Source organism: Pelodiscus sinensis, chromosome 5 (assembly GCF_052426305.1).
Source record: "Pelodiscus sinensis isolate ZL-2025 chromosome 5, ASM5242630v1, whole genome shotgun sequence".
Lineage (NCBI taxonomy): Eukaryota > Metazoa > Chordata > Testudines > Trionychidae > Pelodiscus > Pelodiscus sinensis.
The window spans coordinates 64628966-64648956 of record NC_143056.1 but is presented as its reverse complement, the minus strand read 5'-3'; the positions used below and the strand labels follow the sequence as shown (position 1 = coordinate 64648956).

At 45.8% G+C, this 19991-nt stretch overlaps 1 protein-coding gene across 13 annotated transcripts in view; it reads right to left on the bottom strand.

Moving 5' to 3' along the window:
- LOC102449777 (MAX gene-associated protein) overlaps positions 1-19991 on the bottom strand; it is a 256194-nt gene that overhangs the window by 58940 nt on the left and 177263 nt on the right. For all 13 annotated transcript variants that reach the window (XM_089778501.1, XM_089778503.1, XM_089778502.1 and 10 more), the window contains 5 exons: positions 18009-18936; positions 17096-17183; positions 16813-16908; positions 808-939; positions 288-386 (listed from right to left, as the gene is read on the bottom strand). In XM_089778501.1, the coding sequence (XP_089634627.1) occupies positions 288-386; positions 808-939; positions 16813-16908; positions 17096-17183; positions 18009-18936 (1343 nt within the window). The remainder of the gene's footprint in view (positions 1-287; positions 387-807; positions 940-16812; positions 16909-17095; positions 17184-18008; positions 18937-19991) is intronic.

The following is a 19991-nucleotide window of genomic DNA, read 5'->3' as shown; positions in this document are numbered from 1 at the left end:
TGCAGTCATTTGTATAAAATAAAAACCACACTTTTACCCTGTTTCAAAGTAGAATAAACCTCATAATGGGAAAATAAAAGCTCTCTTCCCATGAAACCCATTTAGACTTTTGAAATATGTACCAGTGAAATAAGAGTAACAAGGAAATTCTTTACTAATGATCTTTTCTGCTCCAAAACTTCCGCTAAATATTAAAATAAAGCAGTAAATAAAGTGATAGGATCTGTTGCAAGAACAAAGAAAGGAACATTTATCACATGAGAAACACACTTTTTTCTATTTCTTACCTTCATTTCTAGAAGCACCATGAAACTTTCCTCTCCAACCCTTGATCTTGGTGAAATCATTCGTCTTTCCTGTCCTGGAAACAAAGGGAAACCCAGCATCTGGAAAGAAAACAAGCTGGCCTCAGCATACCAACCAGTTGTAAAAATAAGCTCATGACTAAACTGATAATCTATATGCATCCATTTGGAAAAACCCAGTTTTATACACAGACATGTGTGTTCATGCACTACGTAGGTGTACAGTTGCATGCCATTACTGAAAATCAGGGCCTAACGGTCACACAGAAGATCACTCGGTCAAGAAATACATAGTAATTTAACAGCAAGTTTTTTTATATATGGCTTTTCTGTAAAGATTCCTCATTAAAACAAACAAACAAACCAAAAAAACCCCTATGCATTACCAGCTTTCAATTTTATTTAAAACTTCTATTCCACATACACAACTAACTCCAACCACTCCAATCCTCAACAATAATATTGAAAGAACAAATGTATTTTGAAAGCATTGTTTACCTACCCAAACAACCAGGATTAACTCTTGGGTAGTTCCACAAAGAGTAGTTGTTTGAGTAGGAGAGCGGGAGCTGCACACCCAAATATTTCAGGTCAATGCTCATTGTTGGGTCCACAGAATTCAACTTCAATCCCACTGCAAGAAGCAAATACCAGTAAAAATCACACACAGCCATGCCAACTGTTAACAAAAAGCAGCAGCAAATCTTAAGAAAATAAATGTATAAGTTTATCCTTAGTAATAAAAAATTATGTTAGAGTCTGAATTTATTCTGGGTTTTAACAGACTTGAAAATAGAAAGAAAATGGAATAGGGGTTTCAGTTTCCCACCAGACTTCAAGCAATTTAGATACTACAGTTTCCAAGATCATACCAGCCTATTAAGATGTGCTTGAGATGAGATAAAAAGCAGAAATCACTTCAATCTCTCTGTCCTGAGTAGAAACTAAATATCCCATTGCACGTGTTGAAATAAAAGAAATCAACTTCTGTTCCCCTGGGCAACACTCCTTATCTCCAAAAAAAACCCACAACAGCTACAGGTGGTACAGTAAAACTCCATTAGTCCGGCATCCAATGCTCCGGGACTCCTGATGGTCCGGCACCATCAGGAACCCGGAACTGCTGGGGCAGCCGGACAGGCTTCCCCAATTCAGCTGCTGCTGAAACTGACCAGCAGCTGAATCGGGGAAGCCGGGAGCAGAGCAGCTGGGGTGCTGCCGGGTTGGTCTTGTAGCGCCGCCCCTCGGCGCTGCGGGACCAACCGGGCAGGACCCCAGCTGCTCTGCCCCAGGGGTCCCCAAGTCAGCCGCTGCTGAAACAGATCAGTGGCTGATTCCAGGAAGCCCCAGGCAGAGCAGCTCTGCCCGGGGCTTTCTGGAATCAGCCGCTGATCTGTTTCAGCAGCAGCTGAATCTGGGACCCCTGGGGCAGAGCAACTGGGGTCCTGCCGGGTTGGTCCCACAGCGCCGTCCTTTGGCGCTGCGGGACCAACCCAGCAGCACTCCAGCTGCTCTGCCCCAGGCATCCCCAAGAGCAGCTGGGGTGCTGCTGGGTTGGTGCCGTAGCGCCGCCCCTCGGCGCTGCGGGACCAACCCGGCAGCACCCCAGCTGCTCTATTGCAGGCATCCCCGATTCAGCTGCTGCTGAAACTGACCAGCAGCGGCTGAATCAGGGACTCCTGGGGCAGAGCCTGACTATCGTAAGGGGGGGCTATGAGGGGTCTGGGGTGGCATCCCCTCCCACCCTACTCCAGACCCCTCATAGCCCCCCCTTCTGATAGTCCGGCATATCTGATAATCCAGCACCCCCTGGGTCCCAAAGGTGACGGATTATCGGAAATTTACTGTACGATACAAAAGTGGGATGCAGAATTTTTTACTTATCTTAAAACTGTTATGTACTGTTGGTTTCCCACCACTGAATAGTTGTGCTAACAATTGTACTGAGTGAAGTGAATCCTGAATATGCATTTTACATTAATCTACATACACACCCTAAAGTATTTTTAGAAGTCCTATAAAATGGAATTAATTATGATTAAGGCTATTGTGTTTACACATTCAGTCACTGCACAATCCAGTACATTACTGATAGAATGTTCATTCTTTTTTTAAAGTATAAGAGATACTATGAGGATAAAAAGACACATTTTATAAAATCAACTATTTCTTAGCAGCTGACCAGAAAAACAGAAGTGAAAGTAACAACTGTATGGAATAATTCAACAAAGCCCACAGGCCATGTGTTGAATAGCCCTGCTTTAGGAGGTAGGGTCTGAGCCACAAGCTGATTGGAATACTTCCCTTCTGAAGACCATGTCAGGTCTGACTTGCTGGGTGATTGCGTAATGTACTGTGAACATGTGGATGGAGGACCATATCACTGCCCTACATATCTCATGAGCTGGGATGTGAGTGAGAAATGCTTTGGTGTGTTTGCCAGTGCAGGAACCTGTGCAAGGCTGTAGCATTTGTGAATGCAGGAGACTATCCACAAAGAAATCCACTGAGATGACACAGGCTGGCCTTTCAACCTATCTGCAACAGCTACAAATAACTGAGCTGATTTTCTTAATGGTCTAGTCTAAATGTAAAAGGCCAATGTCCTGCATACCTCCATGGTGTGGAGTGTCTATTTTTAACCACCAGAATACAATTTAGGATAAAACACCAAAATAAATATGTCCCAATTGATATGGAACTGAGAAACCAACATAAGAAGGAACACAGGGTAAGGTCTTAACTGCACCTTGTTCTTAAAGAACATTATGTAGGGGGCTCTGAGGTTAGGATCCTCAGTTCTGAAACTCCTGGCTGAGGTTATAGTCACTAGGAAAGCTACCTTTTTAGAGAGGTAAAGAACATATGGCTAGCTGTTCAAATGGAGAATCTGTCTGTCTTGATAGGACAAGGCTGAGGTCCCACGGAGGGACGAGTTGGCACATGGAGGAACAAGTTGGCACACCAACAGACATGACCTATCTCTACCTTTTAGGAACCAATTAACTACGGGATCAGAGAATACTATGCAACCTTGTATCCCAGGATGGAATGCCAGTATGGCAGCCAAGTGGGCCCTTATAGATGAAGCCAAAAGACCTTGCTACTTCAGCTAAAGGAGGCAGACCAGGGCAAGTGGGACCGGTGCTAGCATAGGAGATGAACAGAGTTGCAATGCCCAAATGGAGAACTTCTTTTATAAATACATTAAAAGCAAGAGGAAGACCAAGGACAGGGTAGGCCCACTGCTCAGTGAGGAGCGTGAAAAAGTAACAGGAAACTTGGAAATGGCAGAGATGTTTAATGACTTGTTTCGGTCTTCACTGAGAAGTCTGAAGGAATGCCTAACACAGTGAATGCTAGTAGGAAGGGGGTAGGTTTAGAAGACAAAATAAAAAAAGAACAAGTTAAAAATCACCTAGAAAAGTTAGATGCCTGCAAGTCACCAGGGCCTGATGAAATGCATCCTAGAATACAGCCGTTCCCCGACTTACAAACAGGTTACGTTCCGAATAGCTGGTCGTAACTCGATTTGTTCGTAAGTCGGAAATACCCAATATGAAGCACTCGAAGTGTAACCAAGCACCAACAACACAGCAAACAACAACAACAAAAAATAGAAACACACAAAAAAAACAACACTACTGCAGCAACAGCAAACTTTATTTAACAAACATGAACATGAAATACAAAACACAATGCAGTAATTTAAATACAGTAATGTGAATTGCATTAATTAGAGGAGGAATCGGAGGAGTAAAAAAAATACAGTAACATCATCATCAACAGATTCATCTTCTACTTCAGCAGCTCCTTTGCTTGTAGAAGGCATTGGTTCAATATGGGATGCAGCACTGCTGGATATTTTTTTTAAAGAAAGCCCCCATTTTGAACTGGACAATCTGTTTTTTCTTCTCATTATAAATTTCCTTATAGCAAGCCAAGGCATCCTGAATTAAACGTTCCACCTTTGATAATCTCGGAACATTAGGGTCCATTTTTTTAAACATTTGCATTCTTTCATTTATTTTGCTGAAAGCTGCAGCTATTTCTTTCATCACAAAGTTTTTGGGGGCTGCTTCTTCTTGGGCTGTTTGTCTCTCTTCCTCTGTTACCCTCTCCGCCTCGAGCTGCATTAAATCTTCATTGCTCGGCTCCTCCCCAACATCCTCAACCTATTGGTGTATGTCTTCATTATCCATTACCAGATCCACTTCCTTCGCCAACTGTACAATATTATTAGCAGGGCTTGAAAAATGCACTCGCCTGCGGCGAGTAGATTTTACCAGCTGGCGAGTGCAGGGGAGGATTTGGCCTGGTGGGCGGTTGTGACGGGCTGGCCAAAGCCAGCACTACGAGCGGCGCAGCCCCATCCGATCCACCAGCCGGGCAGAGGAGCGGAGCGCCGCTGGGAAGGGGGAAGCGCAGTGATTCTCAGCAACGGGCTGCCTGTGGGCAGCTCCGGTGCGAGGAGGTGGGGCATGAGCCAGAGGACGAGACACCAGGACGCCAGCAGGACGTGGCCCCGCTGAGTTTAAAGGGCCGCAGCAGCTCGGCTCTGGCTGCGTGGCCCCAGAAGCTGGCTGCAGTGCAGCCAGGCCCCGCCCTGCCAGCTCCAGTCCTGCCATGGCTCCAACCTCCTTGCCGGTGAGAGACCGCGCCCAGCCGACCACCCGTCTCACTGCACCCGCCCTGCGCCCCTTTGTCTCCGCGTCGCCCGTTCCCCACACCGCCCCTGCTCCCCTGCACACTGGACTCCCTGCTCTCCCTCTTCTCTGCAACTCTCTAGTTCTACGCCACCCTTGCACCCTGCTCCCCTCCGATCCCTGCCCCCCCAGCTCAGTACTGCCTATTCCCTGCACTGCCCCTAGACCCTGATCCCTCTACCCTTCCCGTTCCCCGCGTCCCATTCCCCGTGCCTCCACTGCACCTCACGTCCCTCTGACTCTGCGCCACCCCATACGCCCCACACTGTTCCCTGCACCCCTCTGGCTCTGTGCTGTCCCTGCACCCTGCTCCCCCGTGGGTCGGGAGTGAGGGGTGCTTGTCCATAGGGAGGGGCTGGACAGGGCAGGGAAAAGGCTGCTGTGACCCAGCAGCGAGTGCAAGGGGGAGTTCACTTGAAGCACCTTTTCCTTCATGGAAAAAAAACAAATGAAACTGCTATTTGCTATTTATAGGGCTAAAATGCTGGGACAAAAATGAAAAACAAACAAAAACCCACTGCAAAATGCAAACGTGTAAAAGACAACAAAAAAGGGGAGGGGTGGCCAAAAATGTTTTGCTTGGTGCAGTAACACACCTAGAACTGGCCCTAGGAGAAGGGAAGAGGTTGGGCTGGCCTGGACTGTGGGGAGGGGAAGGGAAAAATATGGGGAAGGGGCTTGTGCTGAGGGGAGGGGGGGGGGTCAGGAGAAGAAGAAAGGGGAAAGCACCAAGGGACAGGGGTGCAGGAGAGACAAATGGCAGGGGGCCAACTTCAGACAATGAGGTAAATGGCAGGAGGGGAGGTGTCAGTGGGGGGGGGGACAGGGTGATGCTAGAAGAGGAGAGAGTAAGGGCACTGGGGGCTAGAGGGGGAAGGAGGAGGTGCTGGGAGAAGGCTTGAAAGAAGGGGTGGGCATGAGGAAGGTGGGGATAGAGCAAGTCATGTGTGAGGGCACAGGGGCATGAGGGGAACAGTGGCAGAGGGTGGTGAGGAGGTGGGCATCAGGGAAAAAGAGAGCAAAGGGGGCAGGGGCAGTGAGGAAAGGGGGAGGCACCAGGAGGGTGTAGGAGTAAGGGGATTCTGGGGGTGAAGCAGAAAGGCAGATACCTGCAGGAGAGGGACCAGCACCAGAGGGTAGGAACATAAAGAGTTGCTTGTGAGAAAGGTCCCTGCAAAAGGACAGGGATGGGGGATGGAAGGACAGAAAGGAGGAGAATTAGATGGAGTATCCCTCTCTACCGTGCTGAGCACCACGCAAATTAGAAAGGAGAAAGTCAGGAGACAAAGGTAAGCCTGTTTGGATCCAGAGGAAGATTTGGTACGTCATCTTTGAGCGCTCCGAGGAAGATTTGGGCTGGACAGAGATCTGGTCAGGGGCCCTGTCTTGCCTTTTCCTGATGCTGCAATCTTCTCCAATGAAAGGAGTCCTGGAGGCTCAAGGATTGGAAGGATCAAGATGGGGGCTGAGGTTTGAAATGCCTATATTATGGTGCCAGCATAAGAATGCCTGGGGACTTCAAAGCGGCCCTGGAGTCTTTCAAATTATAGTCTCTCCTGTCTATTTTTTCTGAAAACAACATTAGCCCTTGAACGGCAGGTCTTGCAAAGTTAGTTGGACCTCAGAAGTAGAGCCCCATGTGGCATCTGCCAAAAATGCGTTGCGAATATCCACATCCATATTCATGGATGCAGATGCCCACAGATATAAAAAGTGGATATCCATGAATTTGCAGATAGGCCGGACACCAAGAGCCAGTAGCATCTTCTCATAACCACTTCTATAGCTATGGTGCGAGCTGCCGCATCAGCTCTGTCAAAAGTTGCTTGTAAAGAAGCCTTTGTGATCAGTTTGCCCTCCTCCATTAGGCAGATGAACTCTTATCAAGAGCCTTGTGGTAAAATTCTGTGAACTTTGACAATGCAGAGCAGGGGCTATGAGCATAGCGGCTGATGAGGGCCTGATGGCTAGAAATTCTAAGTTGTAGGTCTCCCATAGAGTACATCTTCCTCCCACATAGAGCAATCTTTTGGCCCCTCTACTTTTGGGAGAAGACCCCTGGAACTCTCGGAACTCCCACTGGTTTGCATCCTCCACTACTAAAAAATCAGAGGGTGGGTGGGAATACAAGTGTTCACATCCCTTTGAGGAGACAAAGCAGCGCCACTCATTCCTCTTTGTTGCACATGACAGAGGCAGGGATTTGTAAGAGGAACCTCGCAGTGTCCATAATTGTTTTAATAATAAGGGCAATGTAGGATGGTCCCAAGGAGGTGAGGATATCCAAAACAGGATCTACATCCTCAGCAATCTCCTCTGCCTGGATGCCCAGGGTTTGGGCTACCCTGTGCAGGAGCTGCTGCAATGATCTTGTAGCCCAATAGGGCTTGCAGAGGGGCTCTTCCCCCTCCAGGTTAGGAGGCGGCCACTCCGCCTCAGTCCACTGAGTTCCCGTAGGCTTACTCTCAGGCCTGTGTTCAGACCAGAGCAACAGTTAGTGGAACAATCACCCTCTTCAGGGCTGTCAACTCATTCCTGAGCCTCAAGCCAATATTTGGGCTGAGCCAATAGTCCAGGCTCTATGGGGACCTCACCCTGCGTCAGGATGGGGTGGTGAACAGTCAGTGAAGTGGCACAGGCCCTGGTTCAGGGCAGGGCAGCAAACATACAGAGTTAGTCTATATAGTTATTAGTTCACAGTCGAGTAAACAAGCGGACATCCGGCAAATGCAGGCAGTTGGCCTGAAGTGGCAGATAGGGGAGACTGCCACTCAGCAGTTGGGTGGCAGGGGGATGCAGACATACCCACTCCACTGTGTCTAAGACCAGGCCCTAACAGCAGCAGAACAGCCTACTGCTGGGTCAGTGGGGATCCTCACTGCAACACACTGTGTTCTGGATTGGCCAGACTACTGTCGGCTATTCCTGGACTTCTTCCATTTGCCCTCTCTGAACATATGTAACGAATAGAAGGAGTGCTGGCCAGCACCTGGTGACTACGGGGTTAAACTCAGGTAGTAAATTGAGGGTCAGTAACATGGAGTCAGCAGGCCTAAATAGAGGCCTGTAACATGAAAACAGCAACAGACCTGCAATCTAGTGAGCAAGACTTTGGTTCAGTAAAGGAGCCAAGAAAGAGGCCCTATTGATAAATTGTGTGATTGTGTAAGTTAGGTCGAGCATGGAAGGACACAGGAAGGTACTGGGTACAGACTGTGAGCCAAAGGGGAGTATTGGAACATCTTAAGAAGAAATGTCTTGGTACAAAAACTCCCAAAAAACTAATGCACATATCGACCTAGGTTCGGGACCAGGTCGAGATTGACAGCATGAAGGATAATAAGTAAGCTCCCCTTCCATAAGGTGAGGGGTGGTAACTAGGCAACAGAGGGTGGTAACCTGGTACGTAAAGAAATGATGTAAGTTGTTTGTACCTGTCTATAAAAGGACACCGCAGAGGGTGCTCTCCGGCCGACCTTGGGGGGGGGGCGCACTAGGCGCCTGAACCGCAGGTGTCATTGCCTAAACTTACAGAGTGCACAGTAGCTTAACTTTGACTAACTGCTGTTAATATTTGTTATATGGCAATAGGCCTGCCCGGTGTTGGTACCTTGTCAACGCGGGCCATAGTGCCCAGTGGTGTAACATTGTACTGATCTCTGTTATCAACTGGTAGAGCTTCGCATTTGACAATAAACCTGCTCGATTGATTTCAAACCTTGCCTGCATCTGTCGTTTCCGGGGCCTCTCAGAGATCTCTTGTGTTGACCCAAGTGCACGGGGTCTAACACTCTAGATAAAGGGAGTACCGATTGTTATGCATGCAGCCGAAAGTTTAACAACGGAGTAGAGGTCCTGTCAGGAGCGCGCCAGGACAACCCTGACCAGACGACGCTGACACTGACAGTCCAGACCACCGAAGGTACCGAGGTACGAAAACACCAAGGTACGACACCTAGCAAGGGGCCAGCAGAACCAATTGAGACAGTGTTAAAATCTGAATTGGATATCAACAACTTGCCTGTTTTCTTTGTGTGGGAGAGTTAAACCAGGAATCAAGACACACAGAATGATTTAAACCCAGGCAGGACTACCATGCCTCCAAGGAATTTGGGGCATAGAAGTGGACTGAACAAAGAGAAGATTGTGAGTAAATAAAGGGAAAAAGGTGAAACTAATTGCAATCAGGGTATTTTCTTTATTTTGTGGTTTGGTTTGAACTGCTCTGTATGAATCTATGCCTCCCCTCCCCATTTACCATCTAAGAATTGTTCCCAGATATTCTCTCTGCATTTTAATTTGTTTTCCTGAGTTGCTCTGTAACATTTAACAGCCAAGTATGCTTTATCAAGTACAGTAAAACCTTTGTTATCTGGCACTCTGTTAACCAGCATTGCCCCCAGCCACAATACGGTCACATCTTCAGGCACATAGGCCTGGCTTACCATGATTGGCTTAACAATTTTTTATTTAAGAAGTACTAATCATCTTTAACTCAAAATAGAAATGTGAGACCAACTGCCTCACACTACAAAAACTACCAATATTAAAAACTTGAGTTTTACTATTATTGTCCATTGGTTTTTCCTAGGTTGATGGGACCCTCAGATAACCAGAATATTTAGATAACCGGAATGCCCTAATCCCGAGTATTCTGGAGAACACAGATTTTACTGTATATCTTTTGTTTCGTAATAAAAGTAACTTTAAGGTGATGATTTGATTATTTTGTCCTGGAGAGTACCAGGAGTCTCTGTGTATTTGCCTGCCTGAGACTGGGAGGTCAGCTACCAGAAACTGCAGATTGTTTTTCCTTTTTTCTTTTCCCAAGCTCTTTTGGGGCAAAAGAGGCTGAAGAACTCCTGGGGGAGAATTCAAGTGTTCACCCCTGCTTTTAGGGATAAAATCACTTAATGGTGGCAGCTACTGCCCCCCCTCCCACAAAGTCAGTGAATCTGTGACACTGGGGTAGTTTTTGTAACCAGGACCTATAGAAGCATGGTATATTTAAAGTCTTTGTGGGCCCCCACCTTCTGTACTCTGAGTGCCAGAGTGGGGAAAAACCTTAACAATATATCTGGGCCTCCAGCAGGTCCTCTAGGGAGTTGGGGGTTGACATCTCCAGCAGGGGTTGAAGTTCCTCCCAAAGTCTGCAGGAGGCCCTGGTGGTCGAGGCCAGTTCTCAGTCTCCTGCAAGTCTTCGGCAGCCTCCCAGTTTGGGAGCACATGGAAGGCATCTGGTTCCTCTGGTGGTTGGGGCCTGACTGAGCTCCTGGGCTGGCTTCTTACACTACCAGCTTCTGGTCAGGTGAGTGGATGGGGCCAGGATCTGCCCAAGATGGCTGGTAGAGGAGCTCTTCCCTCTCCAGGTCAGTGGGTGGCCACTCAGCCTCACTACAGACCCGTTGTCCTCCAGGTCTGCAGCAACAGAGGAATCCTACACTGCTTAGCTCGGTGATGAAGATAAGAAGACAACAGGATTTTGAGCCTAATCATTGCCCTCATGCTTAGGAGGTCCCATTTTGCCTGTGGAGGCTATGCTGCCTGCCCCCCAGTGCCAGGACAAGTACCAATGGCAAAAAAAAACCCCAGCCATGTCAGTCCAGGACCTCCTGCAGGGCAAGAGCCAACGTACGCACAAGAGTAGTCTTGGTCTGTTGCTGCTGTGGATTATGAGAGAGCTAAATATGGTACTGGGTTCCAAGAAGGAGGCCACTGCCCTGAAGGGGACTGGTGGTGGCGGCGCCCAGACCTTGATCTTGTATACTGGATCTCCTCTTCAGATTCAATTTCAGAAGCAGAGGACCAAGGTGGTGCAGTGCTGGACAATGCCAAAAGATGGCACCCTGGGGATCCGTACAATGTAGCATCATGACTCATCTGCATCGGGGAAGGCCTCACCAGAGACGGTGAACAACACGGTAGTGGTAAGGGCTTGCCATGAGATGGCATTGTCTGTCTGGCCAACACAGGTTTCCTCTTCACTTCTCTAAGAGCCCAATGCCATCATATGTATCAACTCCCAAGCTGCCTCTAAGGTCTTTGAAGTAGGTGGGAGTTGAAACCAGCCATGTCAGTCCAGGACCTCCTGCAGGGCAAGAGTCAATGTATGCACAAGAGTAGTCTTGGTCTGTTGCTGCTGTGGATGGTGCCTCGCTGTAGCAGCCTGCTTCCTCTGAGGGCTGGAGGATCAAACCCTCTCATGCCTCTGCTTCTTCTGAGGCACCAGGGAGGCAGACTTGAACTGACTGTTTATGGTGTTGCCGTGCCGATACCAGTCCCTATTCAGCACTGTATAACATGTGACTGGCGCCAGAGTGCTCTGCGTCGAGGAAGAGTTGCTATGGGTCGGGTTAGCCGGCCCCAGATTGGACTGGAGATGAAGTGTGGCCTTCATGAGCAGGATCCTGAGTCTCTGCTAATGATCCTTCAGTGTCCGTGGGTGAAAGCTTTTGCAGTTGCAACACTTTTCTTTTTGGTGACCTTCTCCCAGATGCTTGACATATAGTCTGTGGGGGATCACTTTTTGGCATAAACTTGCCACAAGTCTGGCAAGCTTTAAACACCAGGGACCAAGGCACACCCTGGCCGAGGGCCAGGAAAGCAACGGGGTTCTTCTTCCTAACTAGAAACAACTATGAACTATTATCTGTGGAAAACTAGGAGCACTTACTTTTAGCAAGAGCAAGATATTCTAGCTGCCATCACTGAGCGTTAAGAAGGAACCGGGGATTGGCAGATCAGCAAGGCTATATCTCAAGCACCATATTCAGTGCTATTCCAAGGGGTGCCTGAGCTGACCTGACAGTTGCTGCTATTCAAAAAATCTTCTGGCTTCCATGTACGCATCTGACTGAAATGCACATGAATATGATATCAAAAAATATTTACTCTCACTTTAAGCAGCAGGAAAAGGGGAGTAAGTCAGTCAATAACATGGTTCATTTGGAGATGTACACCTGAATAACTTAAGATACAGGTTATAAAAGTGACCTTGTGTATGTGCAAATTTATTTAAATTGGAATATGTACATATTGTGCTTTGGGAATTTTTTTCTGAAAAGTTCCAGACTAAACCAACATGGGAAAAGTCCCCATCTCATCCCAGAATGGTACATCAATTTATGTTAAGATTAAAACTACAAAAGCATCAAGAAAAAAACCCTGAACAGAGTTCTCTTCAAGCCTGCCAAGCAAGGTCTTTTTTTTAATTTCATGTGTAATATTAATTTCTTCACAGCCATGAAACTGACAATTATTTATTTGTGGGACTGAGGTAATACAAAAATAAAAGAACAGTTACTTCACCTACAGTAGCTGTAGTCCTTTGAAATATTGTAGCTAACTGTGGATCCCACTGAAATTGCCTTGTACATCATGCATTCTGTTGGAGTTCTTCAGGGCTATTCATGTGCCCTGTACCTTGTCACATGCCTGTAGGAAGGCACACAAGGCAATGATCACCACCTTCAAGGAGTTCCCTCCAACCTGAAGCCAGTGACAGTTGAGAACTCCAAAAGGCATGGATGAAGAGTGGATCATGGGATCCACCATGACATCTCAAAGAAAAGTGGCACTATGGGAAGTTTCCTCTATCATCTTGGAGCATGTGAAAGCAGATCCCACTAGAGGTGACTGGCAAGCATAATCCTTTCAGGATGGTGAGAAACAAGTCATTTCAGCTGCATCCATCAATACAGTAATGGAAGAACTGCTCTCCCAAGCCTGGCATCAGAACCAGCTGTTAGACTCAAAGTAAAATGCTTGACAAGGTCAGTGGGCTACACTAATGTTTTGCAGATTTCTGGTAAGAGCACATTTCTGAAGCAAGAGAAAGATGTTGCTTACAGTCTCGTGGAAAGAGCTTTAATGTTCAGTGGGAGAAGCACGTCAGCCACCTGGTAATAAGTGAGATGTGTTATCCATTTTTTAATCTCTGCGAAGAGATGGCCTGACCTTAAGAATACCTGGTATACCTTGCCAGAAATACACTGAGAGACTGGACAATTTGGTCCTGTTTATTTAATAAAGCAAAGACCTGCACACATCTAGCATATGCAATTTCTCTTCTAGTGTTGAGTGTAATTTTGGGAAGACTTATTTAGATTAAATGAGAATTAATTTTGGGTGAAGTTTTAGCATCACAGTATCCCTAACCCTAACCATTTGGTGCTAACTCACACCTCTAACTAAAGTGATAGGCACTACAAATGATCCAATGAAGCCAAGCCAAAGAGCAGCATAATCAGTCAGGCACCTGGGATCAATTAGAGCTTGCTAGAAGTTATAGGCTAATTAGACACCTAAAGTCAATTAAGGTCTGTGGAGCTGCTTTAAAAGGTCTCCCCCCAGGCAAGAAAATGGGGAAGGAAAAGACTGAAGGATAGGAAGGAAGAAATGTGATGTAGAATTGCTGTGTGGGTGTGAGCTGAGGACTGATGAGCAAGTACCAAAGAAAATTACTGGGAAGGACTGTTTGCGGGAAGCAAACCAGGGAAAAGCTGTCAGATTGAGTGTGTCAGTAACCCTGTCTGTTGCTACTGCCTAAGGGTCCCTGGGCCAGAACCTGGAGAAATGGGCAGACCTGGGTTCCCCCAAAACCTCTCCAGAACATCACAAAAATCTGCTCCAAGAAGTTAGATCAGGACTCCAGAGGGGATTTTATTCCAAACTTATGAACTAGCCCGCAGTGAGTATGGCTCAGTAGGCTGTGGCTCCTGCCTCTAATAAAGAGAAAGAGGCCATCTGGAGGGCCCCAGGAAGCCTCAGAGGCTAACACTATCCACCAGTAGTGACAGACCCAAGGGGAACAGCCGGGGCATTGCCACAGTCCTGACAAGGCTGGTAGGTATGAAAAAGCCTTCTGAAAAACTGTGATAGTGTTGCATGAGCCAAGACCAAGCAAAACAAATTAGGTGAATGGCAAGCTGAAAATGTTGCAAGCTGGATCTTAATAGTACTGAATCAAAGGCTAGTCTGTTTAAATGAAATAGGTAGCCAGTGATCATCAATACAGAGAACTGGGACCAGCTCCAGGCTATGCTGGGCAGCCTCTATAGAAAGGCTCTTCAATTGAGCTGAATAAGTCTTCCTGCTCTGTATCAGGATTTCCTGGACCTGTAGGAAGCAGATTTCTGTCTGTAATACTCAACCAACCAACACTCCACCATCAGTTTGCAATGAGTTTGGGTCTACACAGAGTATTCAGCCATGGTGAAGAGAGATCAGATCTGGGCAATTTGTGAGCTGGCTATTTGTAAGAGGTCAGTCAATCAAAACCATCTCAGCTATGAACTCAGTAGAAAGATAACTGTCTTATTTCATTGTGAGTGTTACCCCGGGACACAGAATCACTCACTGCAGAAAGAAAGCATGCTGTAACGACCCCAGACCTGTGCCGTCTGGAACAAAATCATATGGCACTTGATGTTGGTGGCCAACAAGCCAATCATAGGCATCCTCTAACGGGGGGAGGGAGGGAGATAGGAATACCAGCATTATGAACAACTTCCATAGCAATCACGCATGTGTGGTAAACAAATTATCAGACAGGTTGAAGAACGAATGGTTTACCACATGTTGGCATGACCACACTTAATAGCTTCCAGAGGAGATACCAAGTGTGCACTACTTGATTGTTCACATAGTGCATCATCTACATGTTATCTACCAAGATCTGCACTGAGTAGTTTTGAAGGTGGTTTCCAAAAATGATGGTGCTAGGTTATTCTCAGAGGTGGCAAATGACAGAACAAAAAGCAATGATCTCAAGTTGCAGTGGGGGAGATCTAGCTTGGATGTTAGGAAAAGCTATTTAATTAGGAGGGTGGTGAAGTTAGGGATGTCAACATGCAGTCAACATTACAATTAAGCAATACATCTGGGCTTATTGATTAATCTTGTTGACTACATACACTCCCCGCTTGCAGCATGGGAGGAGTGGGAGAGGAAGCTGGTGCCTGTGAGGAGCTGGTGCCTGTGAGGAGTTTGGCTCTCCACAAACACCGGCTCTGCCTTCCCCTCCCCAACCCAAGAGGCAGCAGCAAGGAGGGTGGGGGGAGGGGTGGGCGGGGAGAGAGACTGGAACCAATATACATGGAGAGACCAAGGGTGCAATTTTGGGAGGGTGAGGGCAGCAGCCTTGCGCTCTGGGCACAGGTTGCTTTTCATCCCATTCCCAGACTATCAGGGAATGAGGGGAAAGTACCTGCATTCTGTGGATGCCTCTCACACCTGGCTGGTGAAGGGAGCTCATGCATTTTTTGGGTTCCTTCCACTATCTCAGTTCTGTGATGACTGGTGGAATTACAAACTCCTTATTCATCTGGTGTATTGTTGGAAAAGAGATTCAGCAGAGCCACAGCTGAAGGGATAACTGGTGAAGTCTGGCAAGCAGCCACATATGGGTGCTTGATCACATAAGGCCCTATCAGTCACAGACACATACATAACATTGTAGTCAGGTAAAATTCAAAGCTAAGAAATAGCAGGCACATTGAGAGGAAGTTGTCCTTTGGAGAACGTATGCTCTTGCTTACCCAAGTTTATCAAGACTCTGTGATGAAATAAAATGATTTTCACCATGAGGCCTAGCTGAGGGAATAAAGAGGACAGATTTCAGGCTTGCTGACATGTCCTGCTGGGATCTGCCCTCCATCAGCCAATCATCCAGGTAAGGGTATACATGAATGTGCTACCTTTTTTGGGATGAAAGAGTGTAACCGTTTAAACGGTTTATATTATGGTTGCTAGCCAACTCCCAGCCCCGCTCCCCAGGAGCATGGCCAGCCGCCGGTGTGCTGAAGCCAGCTGTTGTCTCGCACTGCAGACTCTGCAGTACAAAGCTTATACTGTGGAGCCCACAGTGCAGCTGGCTCCCTGGAAGCACACCGGCTCCAGGCCCTGCTCCTGAGGAGCCGGCTGCTACCCCATCCTGCTGGTTGACAGTTGGCTCCCCAGAAGTGGGGGTCAGCATATCCAGGCTGCCAGCACATCCAGGCTTCCGGCAAGCCTGCAGCATGTAACTGTGCAACTGCTAAGATTTTTAACAGTTACATATTTACATTATTAATCAATTTTTTTACATCCCTACTACCTTCTTAGATGAGCAGTCACTACCTTTTGAAACTTCATGAAAATTCTTGGTACCATGAAGAGTTTGAATGGCAGTACTTTCTACTTGTAAAGATTTGGCTCACCATGAATCTTAATTATGTATCGTAAGCTGGGTGGATAATTATATGGAAATGCATCCTGCACATAAAAGTCAAGAGCCACGAATCACTCATGGGTCAAAAGATGTGGGATCACAGAGGCAAGCATATCTTCTTGAAAATGAGGTGACTCGTGTACATATTCATCTCTTCAGTTCTAGGATAGGATGAAGACCCCCTTTCTTCCTTGCCCCTTTCCACTGGGATAGCTGACAAACAGGTATTAAACATTATATCCTAAGGTGAAACTATGCTTTTCCACTCCCTATCCTTTCCTTTCTCACAAAAGCAGAGGCAAGGTGATAAATCAATCTCACTGCCCAGGGTAGAGATTCATTTAAGGTAAACTGAAGGAGGGTTGCTGTAGCTGTGCCATTTATGTCCTCATTCAGCTGCCATAGGAAGCATCGGTCGCCACATCAGACATTTCTGTTCAAAAGTCTCTGATCCCATTCACATGAGCACCTACAGTAGGATTCACAGTGAAACATACTCGAAGAACCACCCCCAACTCAGGCCCCTACTGTGGTTACACAGTATTAAAACAGTTTGAAACAGTTTCCACTCCAGAGAGCTTTACATATATACCTTCTTGGAGACAAGGATGTATCACTTGCTTATGCCTTAAGGACTTCAGATCTTCTAAGAGTTCTTTTTCCAGCAAGTGTATTCTTGCTCGACAACCTGCTCAGAGAATAAAAGGTATTATATATACACAATGAGATACCGTGTGCTATGCAAAACTGATAATTATTTAAATGAATAGTGTATCTCCTACTTTGTCTTTAAACTTTCTTTTATTGAGGCCAAACCACCCAAATTCTCCCCCCCTCCCGCCTCCTTTTTCCCCCCTAAGGTTATTGAGTGTTACCTGGTTCACTTGTAGCTAGCGAGGGAGTCTGTACATTTTGTGATTCTTCTCCTCCAACTCTATCAACAGTATGAATGTCAAGAGCTTCCTACATGCAAAAAGAGCCTCATATAAATGTAAAATACTTCACATTTAAAATGCTCATCTCAACACAAGTTAGACAATAGTCATACCATTAGAACAGATAATTAGAGTGGCCTAATACTAGTGCTTTGCATTTCTGTGCATCCAACTCCAGTTCCCAATCACACATTCTCTCTGAGTCAGTGAGAACTAAGCATGCTACAAAGGTAGCAAAACACAGAAGTGCTACAAAAACAAACATTTAAAACAACTTTTTCTGGGATCCCACAAGCAACAGCCTGGTAGGAGAAATGTATTGTTTTTAGCTTGTAACCACTAAGGAGCTTAAGTAAAGCCACTGCTTCTTCTAAACATATTGGCTGCGTCTAGACTGGCAAGTTTTTCCGCAAAAGCAGCTGCTTTTGTGGAAAAACTTGCCAGCTGTCTACACTGGCTGCTTGATTTTGCGCAAAAGCACTGACTTTCTACTGTCCGAAATCAGTGCTTCTTGCGCAAATGCTCTGACATTTCCGTTCGGCAAAAGCCCTTTTCCGGAAAAGCTTTGCACAAAAGGGCCAGCGTAGACAGCTGAAAACTGTTTTGCGCAAAAAAGCCCCGATGGTGAAAATGGCGATCGGGGTTTTCTTGCACAAAACCACGTCTAGATTGGCACGGACGCTTTTCCGCAAAAAGTGCTTTTGCGGAAAAGCGCCCGTGCCAATCTAGACGCTCTTTTCCGCAAATGCTTTTAACAGAAAAACTTTTCCGTTAAAAGCATTTGCAGACAATCATGCCAGTCTAGATGTAGCCATTAAGTTTTATTGAGGACATTAAAGGAAGAGTAATTTACCTTGGATGCAAAGGACACAAAAAGAACTCCATCCACATCCTCAAGATCTGGTTTAACATTTGGAAAGACACTTCCTGGTCCCAGGGAGGTATTCTTGCTTGTCACTACATTCTTTCCTATATTTTTAGGAGGTCGTCCAGCCTTAGAGATCTTTAGCTTCCGTGGCCTTCCTCTTCTACTTGGGCCTGATGACATAGGATTTTGATTAGCACCAGTTCCTTTCTGGGACATGAAATTCCTTAGTACACCTGCTTTTTTCCTTCCAACAACATCTTTAGCTGAAAAAGGGCCACTTGTAGAGCATCCAAGCTTGAAACTAGATGATTTAGATACTGTCCATGGTGCCTCTTTGATAGAACAGTATTTTTGTGTCACTTTATTTCCAGAGCACTGGTTTTTCACAGCTCTTTCCTCAATTTCCATTACTGTGTCAAAGCAAGAGTCCTTATGATTTTCAAAACAAACAGGTAAGGATTCCAATATTGCACTCATTGTGGATTTATCCTTCTTACAAGAGGACAGCATGGTCTGTGGCAGCTCAGAGATTTTTACTGTACTCTTGGTGACTGCACACGGTTCTAGATAGACTACAGGCATTTTTACACTATCCAATTTTAACATTTTAGCTTTGGCAACACCTGAAGGATTAGCCAGCATTCGTTTGGTAGACCTGATTCCTGCATTTTTTCTGTCTATCTCACTGTGTTTTCTCAGTTGTTTCTCTAGTATGGGATCACTGTCACTATTGGAATACTCATCTGTTTCTTCATCTGTGTCTTCCTGCTTCACAGTTATCCCTTCACCGCACACACTTGACCCATACTCATAGTCATCTACTGGCTCTTCTTTAATGACCACATTGAAGTGTCCATTTGGATCCAATGGGGATGCTATCCGGGAGCTGCTTTCATAACTGCTAGTGATAGGACTGGAGGAAGAAAACAAACACTTTACCACACAGATGAACAATACAAAATTCAAAAAAATTAAGAGATATACTGTTATATCAAAGTGTATTTTCCTTCCCTCAAACAGATTCCTCCATACTGCACAAGTAAATGGTTCTCATAGCAAGAAGATACCACTTTACCAGAACATCTCCCTCTATAATTCTCAGCCCTCTTTGGGAAGGGACTTTAGAATAACACTGAGGTCAGCCAAGTTTGAGTGTGACTTTAAAGCAACTACTGCTAATGACGACAAACTTTCATTTTTAGCATAATAGTTAGCATTCAAGAAAATATATTCTGCCTTCTCATCTGTTTTTTTTTCATCACATGGGCTCCACACAATATGGTGATTTCTTATTTTAGATAGTAGCACTCCTCTCCTTCTAGATCAGAATGATATTTAAATGTAACTGGAATTCTAATATGTACAGGACAAAATCTCCCTGCACATTTGGAATCTGAGCTAAATTCCGCTTTCAATTACTCTACTGTAAATTCAGAGTAACTCCAATAAAGTCAACTGCCTTAGTCTGAACTGAAATGAGTGTCAGTGAAAACAAAACATGGACAGGTATTAGAGAACTGCAACTGCAGGAGCATTTTCACTCCTATAAACAGGCTGTTTTGGGAGGTAAATACGGGTTGGTTAACATCAGTTTAGCAAACACTATCAAAATACAACAAGGAGTCCTATGGCACCTTAGAGACTAACAGATTTATTAGGGCATAAGCTTTTGTGGGTAAAACCCACTTCATCAGATGAACAGGGATGTAAGTTACAGAAGGAGTGTATATTACACACACACACACACACACACACACACACAAAGTTGATAATGTTAATGAAGTTAATCAAGTCAGAGTGGGTCATTTGGTCCAGAGATGTAAATATTCAGAGGGGAAATTGCCTTTGTAATGTGTTGAGATCCTTATTCCATCCTAAATGTGGCATCTAGCCATGGAGAAGTGCACTTGAAAAATACAATTTGGAATTAACAGGGGCTTTTTTCCACAATAAATCTTAGCAAATGCT